The sequence below is a fragment of the Pseudophryne corroboree genome, chromosome 7 (assembly GCF_028390025.1).
Source record: "Pseudophryne corroboree isolate aPseCor3 chromosome 7, aPseCor3.hap2, whole genome shotgun sequence".
Lineage (NCBI taxonomy): Eukaryota > Metazoa > Chordata > Amphibia > Anura > Myobatrachidae > Pseudophryne > Pseudophryne corroboree.
Genome location: NC_086450.1, coordinates 24254940 through 24272983, shown reverse-complemented (window position 1 = coordinate 24272983; position 18044 = coordinate 24254940). Strand labels below are relative to the sequence as shown.

The 18044-nt window shown below is 47.9% G+C and overlaps 1 protein-coding gene across 2 annotated transcripts in view; it reads right to left on the bottom strand.

The window, feature by feature from the left end:
• Window positions 1-4096: 4096 nt before the first annotated feature.
• Window positions 4097-18044, bottom strand: part of STAT1 (signal transducer and activator of transcription 1) — a 153325-nt gene continuing 139377 nt past the window's right edge. The window contains exons 19-24 of one of the 2 annotated variants that reach the window (XM_063932754.1): window positions 17928-18022; window positions 15110-15249; window positions 12780-12992; window positions 10643-10718; window positions 10455-10557; window positions 4097-4648 (exon numbers count right to left, since the gene is read on the bottom strand). In XM_063932754.1, coding sequence (XP_063788824.1) covers window positions 4628-4648; window positions 10455-10557; window positions 10643-10718; window positions 12780-12992; window positions 15110-15249; window positions 17928-18022 — 648 coding nt within the window. In that variant the 3' untranslated portion in view covers window positions 4097-4627. The remainder of the gene's footprint in view (window positions 4649-10454; window positions 10558-10642; window positions 10719-12779; window positions 12993-15109; window positions 15250-17927; window positions 18023-18044) is intronic. The other variant, XM_063932755.1, reaches the window with a different exon arrangement.

The following is an 18044-nucleotide window of genomic DNA, read 5'->3' as shown; positions in this document are numbered from 1 at the left end:
CTAGCTGTTCTCTGGACCTTGCCCTTATCAGGAGATCGTCCAAGTATGGGATAATTAATACGCCTTTTCTTCGAAGAAGAATCATCATCTCGGCCATTACCTTTGTAAAGACCCGAGGTGCCGTGGACAATCCGAACGGCAGCGTCTGAAACTGATAGTGACAGTTTTGTACGACGAACCTGAGGTACCCCTGGTGTGAGGGGTAAATTGGAACGTGGAGGTACGCATCCTTGATGTCCAAGGATACCATAAAAGTCCCCTTCTTCCAGGTTCGCTATCACTGCTCTGAGTGACTCCATCTTGAACTTGAACTTCTTTATGTACAGGTTCAAGGACTTCAGATTTAGAATAGGTCTTACCGAGCCATCCGGCTTCGGTACCACAAATAGAGTGGAATAATACCCCTTTCCTTGTTGTAGAAGAGGTACCTTGACTATCACCTGCTGAGAGTACAGCTTGTGAATGGCTTCCAAGACCGTCTCCCTTTCGGAGGGGGACGTTGGTAAAGCAGACTTCAGGAAACGGCGAGGTGGATCTGTCTCTAGTTCCAACCTGTATCCCTGAGATATTATCTGCAGGATCCAGGGATCTACCTGCGAGTGAGCCCACTGCGCGCTGAAATTCTTGAGACGACCGCCCACCGCCCCCGAGTCCGCTTGAGAAGCCCCAGCGTCATGCTGAGGCTTTTGTAGAAGCGGGGGAGGGCTTCTGTTCCTGGGAAGGAGCTGCCTGTTGCTGTCTCTTCCCCCTTCCTCTGCCTCGTGGCAGATATGAATATCCCTTTGCTCTCTTGTTTTTAAAGGAACGAAAGGGCTGCGGTTGAAAAGTCGGTGTCTTTTTCTGTTGGGGAGTAACTTGTGGTAAAAAGGTGGATTTCCCGGCTGTAGCCGTGGCCACCAAATCTGATAGACCGACTCCAAATAACTCCTCCCCTTTATACGGCAAAACTTCCATATGCCGTTTTGAGTCCGCATCGCCTGACCACTGTCGCGTCCATAAACTTCTTCTGGCTGAAATGGACATAGCACTTACCCGTGATGCCAGTGTGCAGATATCCCTCTGTGCATCACGCATATAAAGAAATGCATCCTTTATTTGCTCTAAAGACAGTAAAACATTGTCCCTATCCAGGGTATCAATATTTTCAATCAGGGACTCTGACCAAGCTACCCCAGCACTGCACATCCAGGCTGTCGCTATAGCTGGTCGTAGTATAACACCTGTATGTGTGTATATACTTTTTTGGATATTTTCCATCCTCCTATCTGCTGGATCTTTAAGTGCGGCCGTCTCAGGAGAGGGTAACGCCACTTGTTTAGATAAGCGTGTGAGCGCCTTGTCCACCCTAGGAGGTGTTTCCCAGCGCGCCCTAACCTCTGGCGGGAAAGGGTATAAAGCCAATAACTTCTTTGAAATTAGCATCTTTTTATCGGGGGCAACCCACGCTTCATCACACACCTCATTTAGTTCTTCTGATTCAGGAAAAACTATAGGTAGTTTTTTCACACCCCACATAATACCCTGTTTAGTGGTACCTGTAGTATCAGCTAAATGTAACGCCTCCTTCATTGCCAAAATCATATAACGTGTGGCCCTACTGGAAAATACGGTTGATTCGTCACCGTCGCCACTGGAATCAGTGCCTGTGTCTGGGTCTGTGTCGACCGACTGAGGCAAAGGGCGTTTTACAGCCCCTGACGGTGTTTGAGGCGCCTGGACAGGCACTAATTGATTGTCCGGCCGTCTCATGTCGTCAAACGACTGCTTTAGCGTGTTGACACTATCCCGTAATTCCAAAAATAAAGGCATCCATTCTGGTGTCGACCCCCTAGGAGGTGACATCCCCATATTTGGCAATTGCTCCGCCTCCACACCAATATCGTCCTCATACATGTCGACACACACGTACCGACACACAGCAGACACACAGGGAATGCTCTTAACGAAGACAGGACCCCACTAGCCCTTTGGGGAGACAGAGGGAGAGTTTGCCAGCACACACCAAAGCGCTATATATGACAGGGATAGCCTTATAATAAGTGCTCCCTGTATAGCTGCTTTTATAATATAATTTTTGCCACTATTTTGCCCCCCCTCTCTTGTTTTACCCTGTTTCTGTAGTGCAGTGCAGGGGAGAGACCTGGGAGCCGTCCTGACCAGCGGAGCTGTGTAAGGAAAATGGCGCTGTGTGCTGAGGAGATAGGCCCCGCCCCTTTTTCGGCGGGCTCGTCTCCCGCTCTTTAGTGGATTCTGGCAGGGGTTAAATATCTCCATATAGCCCCCGGAGGCTATATGTGAGGTATTTTTTAGCCAAATAGGTTTTCATTTGCCTCCCAGGGCGCCCCCCTCCCAGCGCCCTGCACCCTCAGTGACTGCCGTGTGAAGTGTGCTGAGAGGAAAATGGCGCACAGCTGCAGTGCTGTGCGCTACCTTTAGAAGACTGAGGAGTCTTCTGCCGCCGATTCTGGACCTCTTCTTACTTCAGCATCTGCAAGGGGGCCGGCGGCACGGCTCCGGTGACCATCCAGGCTGTACCTGTGATCGTCCCTCTGGAGCTGATGTCCAGTAGCCAAGAAGCCAATCCATCCTGCACGCAGGTGAGTTCACTTTTTCTCCCCTAAGTCCCTCGTTGCAGTGATCCTGTTGCCAGCAGGACTCACTGTAAAATAAAAAACCTAAGCTAAACTTTTCTAAGCAGCTCTTTAGGAGAGCCACCTAGATTGCACCCTTCTCGGCCGGGCACAAAAATCTAACTGAGGCTTGGAGGAGGGTCATAGGGGGAGGAGCCAGTGCACACCACCTGATCCTAAAGCTTTACTTTTTGTGCCCTGTCTCCTGCGGAGCTGCTATTCCCCATGGTCCTTTCAGGAACCCCAGCATCCACTAGGACGATAGAGAAAATAAAAAAATAAATTGAAAAACCTATGTCGCCCTTTTCCCATGTTGACCTATAGACCATATAAACCTAATGCATGTCGACCAATAGTGGTCAACCTAATGAGTGTCAAGCTAAGTGCTGTCGACCTAAAGGATACCGGATACCGTCTCGGTCCTTGTAAATACAGACGCACAGATGTACACAAGCGAACATAAGGGAAGGACGTTGTAGCTGTATTGCAGACATGAGACCGCCGACACACGCTGCGCCCACGTCTGAATCAGGACCCGCGTCCGGTGGGAGATGACCTTTATTTATGGACCAGACTCTTGCTTTTGCCAAGTGTTGAAATGCAGATCATTGGATGAGCTAGAACACACAAAGTACAGTGGACACAACAGTATCACATGATGCTAACAACGCTGCCCGCCACACACAAGCCGCGCTCCCCAGCTGCGCAAAGCTAAAGTGTTACTGTTTAATGTTCTGCCCTTCCATCGGGTATTTATCTGTAATACATCACTATAATGTACCTGAATCTCCACACAGAATACTGGATATAGCACCTGTGAAATGTCTCTTTATTTGTTCTTCATCCATTGCAGCAGATGCTCATCCATTGCAGCTCATCCATTGCAGCTCATCCATTGCAGCTCATCCATTGCAGCTCATCCATTGCAGCTCATTCATTGCAGCTCATCCAGTGCAGCTCATTCATTGCAGCTCATCCATTGCAGCTCATTCATTGCAGCTCATCCAGTGCAGCTCATCCATTGCAGCAGGAGCTCATCCATTGCAGCTCATCCATTGCAGCAGATGCTCATCCATTGCAGCAGATGCTCATCCATTGCAGCAGATGCTCATCCATTGCAGCAGATGCTCATCCATTGCAGCTCATCCATTGCAGCTGATGCTCATCCATTGCAGCTCATCCATTGCAGCAGATGCTCATCCATTGCAGCTCATCCATTGCAGCAGATGCTCATCCATTGCAGCAGATGCTCATCCATTGCAGCTCATCCAATGCAGCAGATGCTCATCCAATGCAGCAGATGTTCATCCATTGCAGCTCATCCAATGCAGCAGATGCTCATCCAATGCAGCAGATGCTCATCCATTGCAGCAGATACTCTCCAAAACAAATAAATGTGTTGCAGCCTTATCTTGGTTGTGTTGCTAATAAAGCTAAATGAATCACGTAATTTAAACCATTAGAGCTCTGTACATACAGGTAGCATGTTTTATTATAGGTCAGGGCACAGTACTCATACTGAATGTTATTATTATTGTTTAGGTTGAAGCAGTAATGATGTGATTTTTATATCCTAGTCAGCAACACTCCATGGGGTAAATGTATGAAGCAGTGATAAGAATGGAGAAGTGAGCCTGTGGAGAAGTTGCCCACGGCAACCAATCAGCTGTTCCGTACAATTGTATAGTATGCAAATTTTAAATGTTACTTCAATGCTGATTGGTTGCCATGGGCAACTTCTCCACTGGCTCACTTCTCCACTCTTATCACTGCTTCATACATTTACCCCTATAACACATGTACTTAAGGCATTAAACACACACAGCTTCTAGCAAATAACATGCGTCTGATGTACGCGGCATAATCGCCAGTCTCTACAGCAGGAGATACGACAGACAGTGAGAGAAGCTTCCGGAATACTTGCAGAGCTAATCTGTAACGATGTGATTGATGGATGTTGCTGTTCTTATGATGTTCTGAGAAAATATTGCAGCTGTTTAATTGCTGTAAGATGACATCTGTTGAATGCAAAACATTATAAAATGAGTGGATTACATTAAATGAAGCGCTTTTCATATTCATATCCTGTACAAGAACTGATAACAACGCGTTTCACCCCACTATCCCTCCCTCAGTAATAACAGGCGTCCTAAAGTATACTTGTAATTAATAGATGTTAGACTGCAAGTTACATAACCCCTCCAGGGCTGTGATTCCCTGCCCCCACGTCCCTGCACCTCTCACCTCTACCTCCCAGAAAGGGGTTGGGTATGTTTTGTGCACAATAACAATGTCATGAGAACGCCAACATTCACCACGTCAACACTGCTGACATGTGGCCATGATCAGAATGCAGACAAAAGTGTTTCCCGCTCCAGTGAAACTTAGCTGCTAGCGGATCTCCGTTGGCTTGAGTGGTGTCTTCTGGGTTCAGTGGTCAGGTGATGTTGACCTGCAGTTATCATTCAGCGGCTCTGGCTGTAAATAACACTAATACTGACCCCTAACCCTCCGTTACCGCAGCCTTAATCCTTCTCTCCCTCAGTATAGCCCTAACCCTCCCCTACCTCAGCCTAACCCTATCCTTCCCCTCCCGCAGCCTCACCCTAACCCTCCCCTACCTCAGCCTAACCCTATCCCTCCCGCAGCCTCACCCTAACCCTCCCCTACCTCAGCCTAACCCTATCCCTGCCCTCCCGCAGCCTCACGCTAACCCTCCCCTACCTCAGCCTAAACCTCCCGCAGCCTAACCCTATCCCTCCCGCAGCCTCACCCTAACCCTCCACTCCTGCAGCCTCACCCTAACCCTTCCCTCTCACAGCCTCACCCTAACCCTCCCCTACCTCAGCCTAACCCTAACCCTCCCCTACCTCAGCCTAACCCTATCCCTGCCCTCCTACCTCAGCCTAACCCTCCCGCAGCCTAACCCTATCCGTCCCGCAGCCTCACCCTAACCCTCCACTACCTCAGCCTCACCCTAACTCTATCCCTCCCCTCCCGCAGCCTCACCCTAACCCTCCCCTAGCTCAGCCTAACCCTATCCCTCCCCTCCCATAGCCTCACCCTAACCCTCCCGCAGCCTCACCCTAACCCTCCCCTACCTCAGCCTAACCCTAACATTCCCCTACCTCAGCCTAACCCTAACCCTCCCCTACCTTAGCCTAACCCTATCCCTCCCCTCCCGCAGCCTCACCCTAACCCTCCCCTACCCTCAGCCTAACCCTAACTCTATCCCTCCCCTCCCGCAGCCTCATCCTATCCCTCCCCTACCTCAGCCTAACCCTCCATTACTACAGCCTTAACCCTTTCCCTCAGTATAGCCCTAACCCTCCCCTACCTCAGCCTAACCCTATCCCTCCCCTCCCGCAACCTCACCGTAACCCTCCCCAACCTCAGCCTAACCCTCCCGCAGCCTCACCCTAAGCCTCCACTCCTGCAGCCTCACCCTAACCCTTCCCTCTCACAGCCTCACCATAACCCTCCCCTCCCGCAGCCCAACCCTAACCCTCCCCTACCTCAGCCGAACCCTAACCCCCGTTACTGCAGCCTTAATCCTTCTCTCCCTCAGTATAGCCCTAACCCTCCCTTATCTCAGCCTAACCCTACCGCAGCCTAACCCTAACCCTCCCCAACCGCAGTCTCACCCTAACCCTCCCCTCTCACAGCCTCACCCTAACCCTCCACTCCTGCAGCCTCACCCTAACCCTTCCCTCTCACAGCCTCACCCTAACCCTCCACTCCCGCATCCCAACCCTCGCCTCCCGCAGCCTAACCCTCCACTCCCGCAGCCTCACCCTAACCCTCCACTCCCGCAGCCTCAACCTAACCCTCCACTCTCTCAGCCCAACCCTAAACCTCCCGGAGCCTAACCTTAAACCTCCAATCCCGCAGCCTAACCCCAATCTTCCCCTCCCACGGCATTACCCTAACCGTCCCCTCCTGCAGCCTCGCCCTAATCCTTCCCTCTCACAACCTCACCCTAATTCTCCCCTCTCACAGCCTCTCCCTAACCCTCCATGCCAGCAGCCTCACCCTAACCCTCCACTCCCGCAGCCTAACCCTAACCATCACCTCCTGCAGCCTAACCCTCCCCTCCCACAGCCTCGCCCTAACACTTCCCTCTCACAGCCTTGCCCTAACTCTCCCCTCTCACAGCTTCACCCTAACCCTTCACTCCTACAGCCTCACGCTAACCCTCCACTCCCACAGCCCAATCCTAAACCTCCCCTCCCGTAGCCTAACCCTAACCCTCCCGTAGCCTAACCCTAACCCTCCCGCAGCCTAACCCTAACCCTCCACTCCCGCAGCCTAATCCTAACCCTCCCACAGTCTAAACCTAACCATCCCCTTCTACAGGCTAACCCTAATCCACAACTCTGAAATGGGCGCTATGAGTGTGCCATGGTGACTGCGTCCCCCCAGACAGAATAACTTAGAAGTAGGTAAGTGTGTTATACACAATTAATTCAACCTATGGGATATCGAACACAACACACACTTCATTCGGCACTTTCTTATAGATTGAATTAACATATGTGTGTCACATCGGGGGTGGGGGGCGGGTGGCTGACAACTTTAGGGTAAAAACAAGCAAGTGACCCAGGCTCTATTACCAGCGTGGCAGGGGAGAGTATAGTCAATGCCAGACAAATTATATCAGTAAAGGAGTAATCACTGCACATTGGAACACTGACAAATGATATCAGTAAAGGAGTAATCATCACACACTGGAATACTGACAAATGATATCAGTAAAGGAGTAATCACTGCACACTGGAATACTGACAAATGATATCAGTAAAGGAACAATCACTGCACACTGGAATACTGACAAATGATATCAGTAAAGGAGTAATCACTGCACACTGGAATACTGACAAATGATATCAGTAAAGGGAGTAATCATCACACACTGGAATACTGACAAATGATATCAGTAAAGGAGTAATCACTGCACACTGGAATACTGACAAATGATATCAGTAAAGGAGTAATCACCACACACTGGAATACTGACAAATGATATCAGTAAAGGAGCAATCACTGCACACTGGAACACTGACAAATGATATCAGTAAAGGAGTAATCACCACACACTGGAATACTGACAAATGATATCAGTAAAGGAGCAATCACTGCACACTGGAATACTGACAAATGATATCAGTAAAGGAGTAATCACCACACACTGGAATACTGACAAATGATATCAGTAAAGGAGCAATCACTGCACACTGGAACACTGACAAATGATATCAGTAAAGGAGTAATCACCACACACTGGAATACTGACAAATGATATCAGTAAAGGAGCAATCACTGGAATACTGACAAATGATTTCAGTAAAGGAGTAATCACTGGAATACTGACAAATGATATCAGTAAAAGAGTAATCACCACACACTGGAATACTGACAAATGATATCAGTAAAGGAGTAATCACTGGAATACTGACAAATGATATCAGTAAAGGAGTAATCACTGGAATACTGACAAATGATATCAGTAAAGGAGTAATCACTGGAATACTGACAAATGATATCAGTAAAGGAGTAATCACCGCACACTGGAACACTGACAAATGATATCAGTAAAGGAGTAATCACTAGAATACTGACAAATTATATCAGTAAAAGAGTAATCACCGCACACTGGAACACTGACAAATTATATCAGTAAAGGAGTAATCACCACACACTGGAACACTGACAAATGATATCAGTAAAGGAGCAATCACTGCACACTGGAATACTGACAAATGATATCAGTAAAGGAGCAATCACTGCACACTGGAATACTGACAAATGATATCAGTAAAGGAGTAATCACTACACACTGGAATACTAACAATGATATCAGTAAAGGAGCAATCACTGCACACTGGAATACTCTGATATCAGTAAAGGAGTAATCACTGCACACTGGAATACTGACAAATGATATCAGTAAAGGAGTAATCACTGCACACTGGAATAATGACAAATGATATCAGTAAAGGAGTAATCACTACACACTGGAATACTAACAAATGATATCAGTAAAGGAGCAATCACTGCACACTGGAATACTGACAAATGATATCAGTAAAGGAGTAATCACCACACACTGGAATACTGACAAATGATATCAGTAAAGGAGTAATCACTACACACTGGAATACTAACAAATGATATCAGTAAAGGAGCAATCACTGCACACTGGAATACTCTGATATCAGTAAAGGAGTAATCACTGCACACTGGAATACTGACAAATGATATCAGTAAAGGAGTAATCACTGCACACTGGAATAATGACAAATGATATCAGTAAAGGAGTAATCACTACACACTGGAATACTAACAAATGATATCAGTAAAGGAGCAATCACTGCACACTGGAATACTGACAAATGATATCAGTAAAGGAGCAATCACCGCACACTGGAATACTGACAAATGATATCAGTAAAGGAGCAATCACTACACACTGGAACACTGACAAATGATATCAGTAAAGGAGTAATCACTGCACACTGGAACACTGACAAATGATATCAGTAAAGGAGTAATCACTGCACACTGGAATACTGACAAATGATATCAGTAAAGGAGTAATCACGGCACACTGGAATACTGACAAATGATATCAGTAAAGAAGTAATCACCACACACGGGAATACTGACAAATGATATCAGTAAAGGAGTAATCACTACACACTGGAATACTGACAAATGATATCAGTAAAGAAGTAATCACCACACACGGGAATACTGACAAATGATATCAGTAAAGGAGTAATCACTGCATACTGGAATACTGACAAATGATATCAGTAAAAGAGTAATCATCACACACTGGTATACTGACAAATGATATCAGTAAAGGAGTAATCACTGCACACTGGAACACTGACAAATGATATCAGTAAAGGAGTAATCACTACACACTGGAACACTAACAAATGATATCAGTAAAGGAGTAATCACCGCACACTGGAATACTGACAAATGATATCAGTAAAGGAGTAACCACCACACACTGGAATACTGACAAATTATATCAGTAAAGGAGTAATCACCGCACACTGGAATACTGACAAATGATATCAGTAAAGGAGTAATCACTGCACACTGGAACACTGACAAATGATATCAGTTAAGGAGTAATCACCGCACACTGGAACACTGACAAATGATATCAGTAAAGGAGCAATCACTGCACACTGACAAATGATATCAGTAAAGAGAGATTACATATTTTAGTGTGGGATGAGCTCAGGAGACAAGGATCAACTGTCTGTGATGTGCTGGATCAAGAGGCGAGGTAGAAGAGTAGGTAGATGAGAATAAAGTCGCCTTCTCATTCGTGGGATATATAAAGAAGATAAAGTAGCAGAGGGTGCAGGGAAGGCATTGAGAAGGCTAAATTACATAAAGTTACAGGAATGGCTGCAAATATGAATGACTGGTAAAATTAACCAGACATATCAACCTCATCTGTGCCCCCCCCCCCCCCCCACACCCTCCGTCATCTCCTGGTGATCTGTCCCATTCCAGTCACTGAGGTGGGGGCAGGTGGCTCACACCCCAACAGACTACATTATATAGGACTGAGGTTCTCAACTACAGTCAAACACCACCCAGCAGGCCATGTTTTGTGGATTTCTTTGATCATGCACAAGTGAGTTACTCTATTTTGTGCTGGTTCAGTAATTATTCCGCCAGCTTGCACAGACAGAAATCCTGAAAACGTGACTTGTTGGGGGTTCCTGAGGGTTGGAGTGGAGAACCACTGCTACAGATACACAATACATCTACCATCATAATGCATCAAACGCTCACCACAGTGTCAAATTCAGCAGGTCCTACAAGCCTGGCCAGGTCGTCGTACTCGGCGTCAGACATTGGCAGCAGGGACTCTGGATTCTGAAGTCTAGAAGGATGTCTACAACCAACCAGCAGAAACAGTTCACTGATAAAACAATACAAATAACAGTTTTGGGCATAAGATTATTGCTCGGGATACTCACACTTCAGATACTGAAATGAGTTCAGTTTTGATGTATCCTGTTCCTTTTGGGCCATCAAGATCCATCGGTTCCGGAGCTAGAGCACAACAAATAATAGGTTGGGTACAGTATATGATCTTTGTTTCATAAAGCGTCCTTGAGGATATCGGGACTTAGGTATAGCTCCGTTATCAACTCAACGCTAGCTGGTCAGCTCAAACGCAGCCTCAAGTGCCGGGTAAGGGAACCCAGAACCTCTACCAGTCTGGAATCACTAAAATTAGATCTAAAACACATAGGACAATAATGATCTAACAAAAAGACAGGGGCTCAGTGCACAGAGAGACTACTAAACAGCCTTACCCTAACGGGGTACTAACCCTAAACCACTCGCAGCCTAACTCTAACTGCCTCCCCCCCCCCACCCTAATCTTCATCACCCGCAGCTCAAACCTAACCGCCTCCCCACCCACAGCCTAACCCTAATCTCCCCCTAGTGCATAACCGTAACTTCCCCCTAGTGCATAACTCTAACCCTCACCTCCCGCAGCCTAACCCTTATCTCCCCCTAGTGCATAACCCTAACCCTCCCCTCCAGCAGCCTAACCCTAATCTCTCCTAGTGCCTAACCTCAACCTCCCCTCCAGCAGCCCAACCCTAATCTCTCCCTAGTGCCTAACCTCAACCTCCCCTCCAGCAGCCCAACCCTAATCTCTCCCTAGTGCCTAACCCCAACCTCCCCTCCAGCAGCCTAACCATATCCCTCCCCTTCCACAGCCTAACCCTAACCCTCCCCTCCCGCAACCTAACCCTAACCCTCTCCTTTCACAGCCCAACCCTCCCCTCCCGCAGCCTAACCCTATCCCTCTCCTTTCACAGCCCAACCCTCCCCTCCCGCAGCCTAACCCTAACCCTCTCCTTTCACAACCCAACCCCCCCCCCGCAGCCTAACCCTATCCCTCTCCTTTCACAGCCCAACCCTCCCCTCCCGCAGCCTAACCCTAACCCTCTCCTTTCACAGCCCAACCCTCCCCTCCCGCAGCCTAACCCTATCCCTCCCCTCCCGCAGCCTAACCCTATCCCTCCCCTCCCGCAGCCTAATCCTATCCCTCCCCTCCTGCAGCCTAACCCTCCCCTCCAGCAGCCTAACCCTATCCCTCCCCTCCTGCAGCCTAACCCTAACCCTCCCCTCCCGTAGCCTAACCCTAACCCTCTCCTTCCACAGCCTAACCCTATCCCTCCTCCTCCACAGCCTAACCCTAACCGTCCCCTCCCGCAACCTAACCCTATCCCTCTCCTTCCACAGCCTAACCCTCCCGCAGCCTAACCCTCCCCTACCTCAGCCTAACCCTATCCCTCTCCTTCCACAGCCTAACCCTCCCCTCCCGCAGCCTAACCCTCCCCTCCCGCAGCCTAACCCTAACCCTCCCCTCCCGCAGCCTAACCCTCCCCTCCCGCAGCCTAAACCTAACCACTCCCCCCACCTGCAGCCTAAACCTCCCCTCCTGCAGCCTAACCCAAACCCTCCCCACATGCAGCCTAATCCTAACTACCCCCACCTGCAGCCTAACCCTCCCGCAGCATAACCCTATCATCCCCCCCCCCCCAGTGCCTAATCCTAACCCTCCCGCAGTCCGGTATTTTATTTCTGCAAATAGCACAGCACTGATGGTCTTTGCTTCTCGCTCTATACTTTTAATATAATCTGCTTCATGCCTTGATGTTGCATTTCAGTGGAGAAGCACATCACTAGGTACACTCAGACCAACATGACAGAAAACTTTTATGCGCACATAACGGACACGTGAAATAATAATTCCAGTGTCACCCAACTGTCATGGTTACTTACACATAGATAAGGCTAAAGGGAACATTGTGTTAGGAGAAATCAGAAGTTTACTGCACAATACTCGAGGAGTACGATGTCTTCTGCTTATCACAAAGGACTTGTGGTCAGGGTTGTGCAGTCTGTTCCAAGGAAAAGTAAGGAAAAGAGGGAAGAGAGGCACTCACTAGTCCCCAGAAACACCGCTCCCTAGCCCACAGGGCCACCGCTCGCTAGCCCCCAGGCCCACCGCTCCCTAGCCCCCAGGCCCACCGCTCGCTAGTTCCGCCACTGAATCAATATATTAGGTCCACTAGCCGCTGCATTACTTACCATCCTTAGGCTTAGAGTAGAACTTCCCAAATGCCGTATCCTTTAGCGTGCTTGGATATAAGAACTTCAGTGGATTCTCCGGAATATTCTCAGCTGCCATTACTTTATAGCTGCGGATAATATCTGGAAGGGTAACTGCGGATAGCTCCTTCTTTGTATAAGGCTCCACAGAATGGAAAATGGGCTCTGCAATGACACAACGGTATGATGGATCTGAAATGGAGGATGGACTATATGTAATATATGCATTAGGCATCATCCCTTTAAGGAGTCAATTAAAAAAAACGGTACCAATGGCCCCACAACTCTCACATCGCTTGTGGCTCTTCTGTACGCGGCTCTATGGAGCTGTGAACAAATCTGCAAGTCCAGCAATTCTGTAAGAGGGGCGCATACTGTAGCCACACTTACTCGTGGATGAAAGACGCTTACAACTGAATCTGGCCTTCAGGTCAAAGAAATATTGCCGGTGCACGCTCTAATTACTAAAAACACTGCTAATCAGAACAATTATAATAAAATCTGCAATTTAACATGGAGTAAAATTGAGGTTCTTAGCACAATTTTGGCCAAAAATATGGGCCTACCTACCATGACTAGATGACCTCATCTGGTGGGTCCCTAACATTCCTAAGGTTCAAGTACAGTTCTTGGGACCCCTCCAGGCCAGCGCAACCCAACTGCCCCAAGGCATCACACCAGCAAGAAGTAGCAGTTTAGGTGGTAGAAAGTATTACATTAATAAGAAGAAGCAGCTGAGTGTGAGAAGTGAGAATGTATGATAGAGTGACCTGGGCGCCCCCTTTCAGTGGCTGGGTGCAGAAGTAATTACTGATGATTCACTTTTTTAACCCGTATAATCAGTAAATATCTCAAAATGAATGTCATCCAATTATATAAAAAAATGACAATAAATTTAATACAATTATTAAATTTATTGTCATTTTTTTATATAATTGGATGACATTCATTTTGAGATATTTACTGATTATACGGGTTAAAAAAGTGAATCATCAGTAATTACTTCTGCACCCAGCCACTGAAAGGGGGCGCCCAGGTCACTCTATCATACATTCTCATATCTGTTTCATTTGGGGGTAAGGGAAACCCCTCAGTGTGTCCAAGGCAGCACCAAAAAACTTTCAGCGCCCAACGAGTTACTCCAAATTCCATATTTGAGTGCGACAAGTGTTACATAGGAGAGAAGTAGTAATTAAGGTGTTCAAAATTACTACATAAGTAAAAAGCAATTTAAGTGCTAAAGAGTCAATCTTTGGTGGGTTTGGTAGGGGGAGAGAAAAGTGTGCAATGTATTAGCTTGGTGATATGAAGTAGTGGATGGACAGAGGGTGATTTTTTTGGGGGAAGGGGAGTAATTTAATGAATTGCGTGGGTCAGTTTGGGGGATTGTGAATGCTGTGCATATGTTTATAGTTAAATTACAATCACTTTTTTTTTTTAAAGAAACTATAACCTCAAAATGAAAGATTGTAATAAATGTACAACATAGAGGGTCATTCCGAGTTGATCGCTCGCTAGCTACTTTTAGCAGCCGTGCAAACGCATAGTCGCCGCCCACGCGGGAGTGTAATTTCGCTTTGCAAGTATGCGATCGCATGTGCAGCCAAGCGGGAACAAAAACGTTTTTTGCAGTTTCTGAGTAGCTCAGAACTTACTCAGCCGCTGCGATCACTTCAGCCTGTCCGGGCCCGGAATTGACGTCAGACACCCGCCCTGCAAACACCTGGACATGCCTGCGTTTTTCCAAACGCTCTCTGAAAACGGTCAGTTGACACCCACAAACGCCCTCTTCCTGTCAATCTCCTTGCGATCGGCTGTGCGAATGGATTCTTCGCTAAATCCATCGCCCAGCAACGATCCGCTTTGTACCCGTACGACGCACCTGAGCATTGCGGTGCATATGCATGCGCAGTAGTGACCTGTTCGCTGCGCTGGGAAAAACAGCAGTGAGCGATCAACTCAGAATGACCCCCATAATTCCCAGTGGGGAACAAGCAAAGCGTTCCTAACTCCGGAGGTCCCCGTGCACACAAAGCTCTGGGGCACACAGTGAAACATTGACCACATTATATGTTTATTTAATGGAGTTAGGGGGACATTTACTAAGCAGTGATAAGAGCAGAGAAGTGAGCCAGTGGAGAAGTTGCCCATGGCAACCAATCCGCACTGAAGTAACATCTATGATTTGCATACTATAAAATGATACAGAGCTGCTGATTGGTTGATGGGGCAATTTCCCCACTGGCTCACTTCTCCGCTCTTATCACTGCTTAGTAAATGTCCCCCTTATTAGTGTATTATTCCCTTACCATTCTGCAATCTTTCCACCCAGGTAAAGGTGATGGCTCCTTCCCTGCTGCTTTCACTGAACCTTAGCAGAAATGTCCCCGGAGGTTTGTCCTTCAGCAGCACGCGCTCCCTCTCCTTGCTTATGAAACCCACAATACACCTGTCAGATTGGAAGAAAATTATATTACAGCTGCGTTCCGGTGGATAAAACAAATTCAATGGGCAGACTCTCGCTACAGGGCTGTATACAGCTCAGAGAAATATCCTTTTACATAATAAAACATTAATAACCTAGAATGTAAAGAGGTCGGCCTGATATTTACTAAGAGTTTACTCCTAGTATGTATAGTGGCTGCTTTATTATATACATCTGTAATACCCTTGTATTTATTACCAGTTATGTATATAGGACACATATCACGCAGAGAAGTACAGAGAATATTTCACTCGTTCACAGCACAGGAGCTTACACTTTATATTCTCTGACACACGACCACACATAGGGGGTGATGTGCTAGGGATCCGGTCTTTAGGTCGACAGTAAGTAGGTAGACACTGTCTAGGTCGACCACTATTGATCGACAGTAAGTAGGTCGACAGGGACTCTAGATCAACATGTTCTAGGTCAACATGACATACGGTCGACATGAGTTTTTCAAAACAAAAATTTAATTTTTAGAACTTTTTCATACTTTACGATCCACATGGACTACAATTGGGAACGGAAACCTGTGCCGAGCCATGCGAGGGGACACCGTGCACTAATTGGGGTTCCCTGTCACTGGGGGTCATTCTGACCGGTTCGCTCGCTGCTTTTTTTTGCAGCCGAGCGAAAGGGGACCCACTGCGCATGCGCCGGCGCCGTAGTGATTGACAGGCAGAGGTGGTCACTGGGCAGGAGGGGGTGGAACGGCGGCGTTTGGCCGCCGTTTCGTGGGCGCGGTCCGGCCAAAGCAGGCGTGGCTGGACCGTGCGGGGAGCGGCCTGCAGCGGCTGCAGGCCGGGGAGCGACAAGTAGCTCCCCGGCCAGCACGCTAAAGCTGCACTGGCCGGGAGCTACTCTTGAAGTGCAAAGGCATCGCCGCTGTGTGATGCCTTTGCACTTCTGCTGGGGGGGGCGGCACTGACATGCGGGGCGGACTAGTCCTGTGCTGGGCGTCCCCCCGCATGTCAATGTGAATGTAAATTTAGCACAGCTACGATCAACTCGGAATGACCCCCACTGTACGGACAAAACGACACCAAAAACAGTCAAAAAACTCACGTCGACCTTTTCTCATGTCGACCTACATTCCCTACCGTCCCAGAAACCATGTCGACCTAATTACTGTCGACCTAGACACTGTCGACCTAAGTCTTATCTACCTAACATTCCCCACCCATGTACTAAGCCTTAGAGAGTAATTAAGTGGTGAGAGATAAAGTACCGGCAAGCAACGTCTAACTATCATATTACAGTCTGTGTTTAAAAAAAAACCGACAGGAGCTGATTGGTTGGTACTTTATCTCTCTCCACTTTATCATTCTCGAGGGCTTAGTACATCTGCCCCATACACACTAGGGTTAATGAACTGTCAAAACCCAATACGCTTTTGGATTATTGGAGGAAACCTGAGCACCCGCAGTACGTTGATCTCAAATTAAATTAATGATCTCAGTGCTTTGAAGCAGCAATACCAGCCACTACACCAACCATGCTACAGTTGCAGCATCACATGTGCAGCCAAAGCAAACTGAAGCAAAACAAATGAACTAACAAATAAATAAATGATGAAGGATTCCTGGGCCGCCTGCAGCTATACTCCCCAGTCGGGACGGCGGAGCTTGTACAGGGTTCAATGGTGACTACTGCGGTAAGGAATGATTGTTGGCGCTCGTAACAGCGGTGTAGGCATTAGCAAATGGCTGCTGGACGGCGGGCGTTACAGCGCACACACAGTGACCAGCAGAGAGGAAGCTGGGTCTGAGCACGAGGCCTGCGGTAGTGAACGGCTACTGGATCCTCGAGCGGAACGGAGAATGGGAGACGTGTCCAGTCCCACAGACGGGCAACAGTGCAAAGCGTTACGGATAATCTAAATCGGGTCATGTGGTCCTGATCAATTCTGTTTTCATGTACACCTTGCAGATGGCGGGGAAGGGGGGGGGGATATGGAGACAGCAACACGGAGGCCTGGATCCTTCTTCATAGTCACAGGCCGGCGGGGGAATGTTACAGGGATGCAGTCCATCGCATGTCAGCCGATATTCCCCAAGAAACATACCGGCAGTTACAAGAACACAGTATATTGGGGGTCATTCCGAGTTGTTCGCTCACTAGCAGATTTTAGCAGCATTGCACACGCTAGGCCGCCGCCCTCTGGGAGTGTATCTTAGCTTAGCAGAATTGCGAACGAAAGATTAGCAGAATTGCGAATAGAAATTTCTTAGCAGTTTCTGAGCAGCTCGAGACTTACTCCTACACTGCGATCAGTTCAGCCCGTTTCGTTCCTGGTTTGACGTCACAAACACGCCCTGCGTTCGGCCAGCCACTCCCCCGTTTCTCCAGACACTCCCGCGTTTTTCCCTGACACGCCTGCGTTTTTCCGCACACTCCCAGAAAACGGCCAGTTTCCGCCCAGAAACACCCACTTCCTGTCAATCACACTCCGATCACTACAACGATGAAAATTCTTCATTCGGACGTGAATAAATCTACTAAGTTTTGTGCTAAAATACTTAGCGTATGCGCACTGCGTACCATGCGCATTTTCGCCTTAATCGCTCCGTTGCGAAAATCGGCAACGAGCGATCAACTCGGAATGACCCTCATTGTAAACAACGTGAGTAATTACTCACCCATCATTCCAAAGACACAAGAGATGCTTTTTTATCAGCTCTAAGACGCCCTCAATCCAAAGCCAAAACGGGAAATTCTTCTCATTCAGATTTTCCTGAAAGAGAAAAAACATGAAG